Below are 8,745 nucleotides of genomic sequence, written 5' to 3' on the forward strand. Positions count from 1 at the left end.
GTTTTATATTTATAGTCCTTTAGCTGCTCTGGTGAATATGACTATTCCATAAATTAAGAATAAAATTTCATGATTTATGTTGCGATTAATACCAAGTCCATAATCATCTCCTGAAACAATTAAAACCATTTTCAATTTAAATTTCAACCTTTACCGTGAATAATTATCCATGACCTTAAAATCTTCAAAAAAAAATTTATTTATCCTAAAAACAACTTTTTAGACTTATTAAGTCAGCCAATTACTCTATCAAATCGTCAAATTCATTATAATTATTAAAATAATAAAAATAATAATAACAATACATATTTGGGAAGATGCTCATGGACCGGCCTTATATCTTTAGTTGATGATTTAGTATTTTGAACGGCTAGGATCTTGATTAGTTGGTACAGGCAGATAAGGTATAACAACAATTATATAAACCCTCATGAGAAAGAAAAAGAATCTAGACATTTATACAACTCAAAAACATATTAATAATAATAATAATAACAATGATAAAAGTCAAAAACCCTTTTCATTTTTGTTTAATTTTGATTTGAAGTACATGAATATCTTCGTGGCAGTCACGAAGTGGAAAAAAATTTGGCAATGTCTAGGAGTTGGAGATTATATATAAGGCAGCACGTAGTTTGCCTTAGGACATTGTAGTTTTCCACAGAGAAGTTCTTATTAGAAGAAGCTCTCTACTCTGAGGACTTGATGACGACCATGGCTTCTTTTATTTATTCATGGCGCTTCACCTTCATGTTCATGGCAATCATGGTTAGAACAGTATTTGCAATGCCCATTTACAGACCAAGTCCTTGGGCACAAGCCTATGCTACGTTTTATGGTGACGAAACTGCGTCTGAGACCATGGGTATGTTTTCCTATTTATTCAGTTAATTTTGAGAAATATACTATTAATTATTTGTCACCTATATGTGATCATCACCAGTTATAGTTTCTTTTTGTTTTTTTTTTCTCATATATTTAAAATGTTTATTTAAAAAAAAAAAATCAATCAATAATTGTCTCAAGATAATATTGTTACTATTACTGATGATAGTAATATTCAAATTTTAATTAGTAAAATAAAGATATTATATATATTACCTTTTACCATCATAGTTATACAACCATGCTTTCTGATGGTAAAATTATTATATACTTTTTTTATTAGCTCCGGTAAGAACAAAGGCTTGAAAATAAATTAATAGTTTAATGAATTCATGCATATTATATTTATTTTATTCATATGAAACTTTAAAATTTCATTAAACTTATATTAAACTATTAATGTATTTTTTAAATTCAGCCTTCAAAATGATAAGTGCTAACAAAAGAAGTCCTTCACAATACTAAATTATTAGGTTGCTTTAATATTAATCCATCTTACATAACCCAGCATTACAAGCTTTATTTATTCATTACAATAAACTATGTTTAATGTGAATTAAGTATCTAAGATCGTGATTATTGGACATTATAGGTGAATAGGATTTTCTGTACCATTGACTGAAATAGTTTATTATTAAATATATAAATAAATAAATAAAGTGATTATTAATGATCATATAAAAGGACGTTTTTAGTGTGGAAAACTGATAGTTTGCTTGATGTTTGTTTGTTTGTGGTGGGGGGTATTCAGGAGGTGCTTGTGGGTTTGGAAACTTGATTACCAATGGTTATGGAACAGATACAGCAGCATTGAGCTCCACGTTATTCAACAATGGATTTGCCTGTGGAACTTGTTACCAGATAAGATGTACTCGTGCCAAACAATGCTACAACACTTTCACCACCGTCACCGCCACCAATCTCTGCCCACCGAATTGGTCCAAGGACTCCAATGCCGGTGGCTGGTGCAACCCACCTAGGGTTCACTTTGACATGTCCAAACCTGCTTTCATGAAGATTGCTGATTGGAAGGCTGGCATTGTACCTGTTTACTACCGCAGGTACATAAAATAAATAAATAAATTACCATAATTAAAACCCATTAATCTCTTAATAGTTTTGGACAATTTTTTTTTTTTTTTTTTTTGGGTTGATTAATTTTTGTGTGTTATTTTGGTGTTTTGTAGAGTACCATGCATAAGGAATGGAGGGGTGAGATTCTCATTCCAAGGAAATGGGTATTGGCTGTTGGTTTATGTGATGAATATTGGAGGAGGAGGTGATATTGCAAGCATGTGGGTCAAAGGGAGCAAAACAGGATGGATAAGCATGAGCCACAACTGGGGAGCTTCATACCAAGCATTTGCAACACTAGGTGGCCAATCTCTTTCTTTCAAGATGACTTCCTATACATCCAAAGAGACTATCATAGCTTGGGATGCTGCTCCTCCAAATTGGCAAGTAGGATTGACTTACAAGGCAAATATCAATTTCCATTGATATTTAAATTAAAAACAATTTTAATATTACTCTTCTTTAACGTCTTCTTTTCTTTTCAAGCTTTGAGGCAGTAAGGCCCTCTTACCTTTGATTTTTGTTTGACAGCAATTTGCTTGTTTTATAAACCATCTTAATCACCTAATATGTACTTTTGATCACTTGCAGCAATGAGAGCAAATATTTTTGCCCATGATGAGCAACCAAAACTACTTGTTTTGATGATTTGGTTGACTCGAACCCATGAATTATATTTTGTGACTTATTTCAACTTTAAATATATATTTGAAGATTTTTTTTTTTTTTTTTGTGAGTAGTTTATCTATTGAATCAATATCACTTGATTTATATATATATATATATATATATATATATGTAACTGGATGTTAAATTAAATTAGGGTTAATATTAGTTAACTCTTTTAAAGTTTGGCTTAAATACATCTTTTTGGTTTTATAAATTAATGTCACTTACCTCTTCTCATATTTTAAAAGATTATTAAATTATATCAATTTCTACCATTCACACATTTTATAGAAATATAAGCGACGTTTTCAAAACCAAAAAGGATGCTATTGAAATAAAGGCATACTTGAAGGGCATGGGGAATTATCACTTAAAATTAATTTGGTAGACGTACGGGAAGAATGATGTCCTCATATATAGACATGTTAATTAGCCACCCGAAACGGGGCATATGCAATCAACTTCGTTTAAAATATGTCTAATCGGTGGACACTGGGACAGCTTGAGATGGGCGAAAGATAAAGCATCATGAGTAACAATTATGGTCCATTGTTTGAATCCTTACCCCATTTTTCAATTTTGAATTTCATTATGTTGGAAATTAATTTTCATAATATAATTCTTGCGTATTGTTATGAAAAAAATTGTATCATTGCCACATTTCTCTTTCAAACAAATGAGGAAAAACTTTTCTTTTCTCTCATAAATTGCAAATTTCAAACATTGCATTGTCCCTCAGTTAGTGCTTGAGCTATAAAACCTGCATTTTATTTAGAATACTAGTACTACTATAGCAATCAAATTTATTCACGATTGATGCTAAATAAAAAGACAATATATGTTGATGGCTGACAAATCAATATAATAAGTAAATCCAACAAAATAAGGTTGCATCATTTTCTTTTAGACCTGAACAACGTTGCATAAGTTGATGTCCAAATTTCGGTGAATGAAATCCAATAACTCTGTTATTATCGTTATTTTCTTAGGTTTATTTCAATGACAATGTAAATCATTTAAAAAAAACTAAAAATCTTATTTTGTTCTGTTTTTTAATGGTTGGCGTGCAAAATTCTAAACCTGTCCTTGCAATTGCTGAAAATTATATTTGTTATTTGCCTGCATCTCTATCAATCTTGTGATCTAATAGTGAAAGAAACATATAATCAACGTCTTGTTAGGAAATTATCAACAGGAAATTATGTTCAATTCCCATCCTGAGAACCTTCATTTAGATTATAAAAAAATAAAAAAATAAAAAAGGAACAGGATCAGTATTTATTAGGATCCCTAGATTTACTTAAAGGAACATTCACTAAGGCGTGGTTTTGTAGCTGATTAGACGCAAAATTTGGTGTTTGACCCCCCATCCCCATGTGAAATGATTTGGGCTCATAGAATGAGGAAAACAAAACAAATAGAATGCCATGCTTTGCTAACATGAGACCCACAAAAGTGGTTGAAGTGGGGAACATGTTATGAAACACAATTAAGAGTTTTGAACCCTCAAACACACAACCAAAAAAATAAAAAAATAAAAAAACCAAAAGGCCTTCATTTCCATTCCTTAGGCACGCCAACACCTCTTTCTTTTCTTTTTAACTCCTTTTGACATGAAGTGCCATCATCATCACCCACGCTCCAAAATCATTCCTCCCAACCTTCCCATATGACCCTAGTCTCTTCCTATCTTACTTTTCTATTTTCTTTGGCGTTTCAATATTGGAGTTTTAATATTTCATAAGAAGTTGTATGTTGATTTGATATAAAAAGTTGGATCCATTTTTTATAATTTTAAATATGTGGAATAGATATTAATTCAACATAATATAAAGGCCCCAATTTTAATACTAGTGTCCATTAACATTACACATTAAAGGGTATGTTGGCTTGATATACATCGTTGATCCGTTTTCTACTAGAACTTTTGGTTTCTAATACATATTCGTAAATAGATATATATATATATATATATATATATTTGGCCTGTCCAAAATCCAAAAACTATAGTCATCCAGGACAACAGGCAACATTTTTTTTGATCTATCAAAATGTCAAAAACACCGAACATATATTCTTTCATAGACTTTGTATAATGATAGACAGAGAAGGAACCTTCTTTTCTCTTTTTACTTGCTTTCTCCTTAATCCACCAAAGCCTTTTTTATGATCTATAAATTTCTTCAAACAGTTCAAACTTTCCTCTTTACAACTTCATTGCTCTTACAGGGAAAAAAACGAAAACAGAAAGACAAAAAAAAAAAAAAAACAAAATTAAACCAATCTCTTTCTCTGAATGAATCAGCCTCTGAAACCATTGGAGCAAACCATATATCCCCATCTAAACGAAACTTCCATTCTAATCTCGCATGGGCTCTCTCTTCTTTCTCACTTTGATAATTCTTTCATGGGTTTTACTTCCATTAACAGAAACTGAAGCTCAAGATATCAAATCGTCTCGTCTTCTCGACCTTCTCATTCGAGACTACACCTTTAAATCTCTAAATTCCCATTTCTACCATACAGGACTAATCCACAAAGTGAATTTACCGGCAAACTTCTCCGGGATCAGAGTCAACACGGTGAGGTTTCGATGTGGGAGTCTCAAAAGGTATGGTGCACAGGTCAAAGAATTCCATCTAGACATTGGTGTTTCAGTACATCCATGTGTTGAAAGAGTCATGGTGGTGAGCCAAAATTTGGGACACAATTGGTCTTCCATATACTATGCTAACTATGACTTATCAGGTTATCAGCTTGTTTCCCCTGTTTTAGGCCTATTAGCCTATAATGCTGGTACTGATGTGAATTTCAGCAATCCATTTGAGCTTGGAATTCATGCTGGTGAGAAACCCATCACCATAGATTTCAGAAACCTTACAAAGATGAACTATAATAATGGATCTGGTAGTTTAATGCCATTGTGCGCTAGTTTTGAAGGGGATGGGAAATTGAGCTTAGCAAAACAAGCTTCCCCTTATGTTTGTGTTGCAAGAAGGAATGGTCATTTTGGTTTGGTGGTTGAGAAACCATTTCCAGTGGTACAGCTGAGGAAAAGAGAGAGTCCTTGGAAAGTTGCTGTTGGAAGCTCAATTGGAGCTTCACTGGGTGCTTTTCTTCTGGGTTTGCTTCTGGTTGCAATGTTTGTAAGGGTTAAAAAGAGATCAAGAATGGAGGAATTGGAAAGGAGAGCTTATGAAGAAGAAGCTTTGCAGGTTTCAATGGTTGGACATGTTAGAGCTCCTACTGCTTCAGTCACAAGAACAATGCCAACACTCGAACATGAGTATAAACCTCCACCTCATTGAGTTTTTTTTTTTCTTTTTTCTTTTTTCTTTTTTTTTAAATTGTGATTATTCTTTCTGTATCATTAACAATGAAAGTTAAAAATTCTATTTGTTTTATGATAAAGTTAGAAAAATTCAAACCAAATTTTCCATATAGCTTCCAAATCTTTGGGTCAGTTTAAGATCTTACAGCTGTAATGATACATTCTTGCGAAGATTTTTCTTTTTCTCTATTCTTTTAAACTGCATATTTTTTTAAATTACAAGAAGAAAGGTAGATTCTTCAAGCTTATAGCCACATTCACAATATTTAAAAAGTACACCTTTTTATAAGAATTTTAGGAGTTGTTACATATATCAGATTCTTAATTGGGAAAGTTAGAAGTATTGCCAAATGGTTATAAGATTCTTTAGTTTCTCTTTGGCATTAAAATGGATTATCCAAGATAGATACAAAATTTGGTAACTTTTGTAAAGTCAAACTATAGTTGCGGTTTGGCACTTGAGGATTATGCAGACTTAGGTGACGAACAGAGAAAAACTGAAATCAAACTAAAATTGGAATTGTAATGAGGCAATTTCAGATATGATTCTGCATGCTTGACTGTTTCCCACTATTTAGTTTGAGAGAGCTAATAGGAGATGGGGGACCAGAAAAAACTTACTACGAGAGTTATAGCATGCTATCATTTTTAATAAGTTCATAGAAATTCTGCTACTTTCAAAGTGTTTGATATTGAATTTACCAAAATGTAGTAGAATTTAGAAATGCAGAAAACTCATGTATAACTAAGAAAAAGATTGGTAAATTATATATTTATATATATATATATATATATATATATATATATATATATCTATTTATTAGGAGTGAAAAAATTCCTACTTAAAAATTATGGCGTAAACAGTGGCCTTTACCTGGCTTATTCCCACTACACAAAATTGGTATTCAGTCGAAGGAGCATTTTCTTTCCCCCTAAAGTTCACTTATTGTAAACAAATTCCTCTGCTTTTTGCCCCGCATGTAGATTATAAAATACTCTGCAAGCTTGGAATTTGAAATTTTGCAACTAAACCTATACGGTGTTGGAGTCTCTATTTTATATTTATGATTCTATTTTCAAAACTTTTTACATTGAATATTGGAATGAAAGAATCGAATTTGAAATTATTGTTTTAAAAAATCAATAACCACTTTGCCGGTACAATCCTTGACTCCCTGCACTTAATCTGAGGTGAAAAAAAAAAAAAAATCTATTATAATTAAATTGTCACATATTATATGACACTAAAATTGGAATGATAGACATTATTCAATATATACATATATATAAACATCTTTCACTAAAATTACTGTGAAGCACTTTTCCTTACCGCAAGTCTTTATTCAAATACTTTTTTTATGTGGCATAGACTGACCCTGCTTGTTAATAAGATAATGAAAAGCAATTTTAGCCACAAAAAAAAACAAAAATTGATAAGATAATTAAAAACAGAATATCAAAGATGAAAAGTATTGGGTATTTTAGATCTAAACTTGGTTGGGTTGGAGAGTTGGAGTGAGTTTGGAGTATTGGGCATATGCTTGTCCAGCCTATATCCATCTGACTTTAGCTCACAATTATTTCGACATTCACATGTCACATGCTCTTTTATGTCATTTTGCATTATTTCTTACAATTGTTTTTGGCTGATGGAATCAATCAGACAATCTAATAAATCTCTTCTTCCCAAACTTGCCATTCAAGTTGTCCTTAAAAAAATAAAAAAATTGCAATCCAAGAAAATAGTAACTTACAATTCTCATTCTGGTTAAAAATTATCACATCTCACATAGTCTCTTCTGAAAATGGTATTTCCTTTTAAAGAGTTTATAAACATGAAGGTTTAATTCAAGCGTTCGACTATAATTGTACATGAATGCTGATATCCTAGTAAATTCATCGCAAATTTAGTTTTTTCTTTCTTTTTTTTTTTTTTTTTTTTTTGCTTTTTTTTAATTATTAAACAAAATTTATCACCAGTTTGCCTCTTTTTTTTTTTTTTTTTAATATCAATATTACTTTCTTTACAGTTAAATCAGATATCTTTCAAAAAAATTTGTTAAATCAGAGAAATGATGTTATTTTTTTACATATATATATTCACAAAAAAAATGTTCTTTTTTATTAAAAACTTAATATCTTTACACAAAATTCTTGTCCATAATTTGAGCAGAAAAATTAAAAAAGAAAAAAACTTATGGTATTAATTTTATATAAACAATTTTTTTTTTTTGGGTAACATACCATTTATTGATTTCATTAACTAACTTATAAAAAGTTCCTTAAAAGAATATAAAAGGTTTTTCCCAAATGGCTATTGCCATCTTGAATGTCTCAGATGACCAAATTTTTTATTTGAAAAAATAAAAGAGTTTCTTATCTCATACAAAATTCAAAAACATTGAATTACCAAAAACAAAAATCTTGTTAAGTTACGAGTTTTATTTTATCAAAAAATAAATTTACTAATTTTTTGAGCGCTAACTAGTTTTTTTTTTTTTTTTTTTTCTTGATTTCCTTTTTGCTGTACTGAAAAAGTTGACAAATAATAGGAAACCTGATGCGCAAGTCTCTAAATCTGTATGCCCACCAATTATAGAAACACATAGAATCAAAGACTACCCCAGTGAAACAGATAAGGACTCAAAGTTCTGTTTCATATATTAAAGAAATAAAATAAAAATAAAAAATAGAAAAGAAAATTATTTATAAACTGTTTGATTATTTCTTTTATATTTTCTATACAACAAAATTTCAATAACTGTCGAGAGAAGATGTGGCTTCGA

At 30.6% G+C, this 8,745-nt stretch overlaps 2 protein-coding genes across 2 annotated transcripts; both read left to right on the forward strand.

Moving 5' to 3' along the window:
* The first annotated feature begins 679 nt into the window (after positions 1 to 679).
* On the forward strand, positions 680 to 2,544 carry LOC107430152 (expansin-A7). Its single transcript, XM_016040952.3, has 3 exons — positions 680 to 865; positions 1,637 to 1,946; positions 2,073 to 2,544. Exons 1-3 carry the CDS (start codon positions 706 to 708, stop codon positions 2,383 to 2,385), a joined length of 783 nt encoding a protein of 260 aa, XP_015896438.2. The 5' UTR covers positions 680 to 705; the 3' UTR covers positions 2,386 to 2,544.
* A 2,089-nt stretch (positions 2,545 to 4,633) lies between these two features.
* On the forward strand, positions 4,634 to 6,094 carry LOC107430157 (uncharacterized). The gene has a single exon (XM_016040956.4). It carries the CDS (start codon positions 4,998 to 5,000, stop codon positions 5,934 to 5,936), a length of 939 nt encoding a protein of 312 aa, XP_015896442.2. The 5' UTR covers positions 4,634 to 4,997; the 3' UTR covers positions 5,937 to 6,094.
* The last annotated feature ends 2,651 nt before the right edge of the window (positions 6,095 to 8,745 follow it).

Source organism: Ziziphus jujuba, chromosome 6, assembly GCF_031755915.1.
Source record: "Ziziphus jujuba cultivar Dongzao chromosome 6, ASM3175591v1".
Taxonomy (NCBI): Eukaryota; Viridiplantae; Streptophyta; class Magnoliopsida; order Rosales; family Rhamnaceae; genus Ziziphus; species Ziziphus jujuba.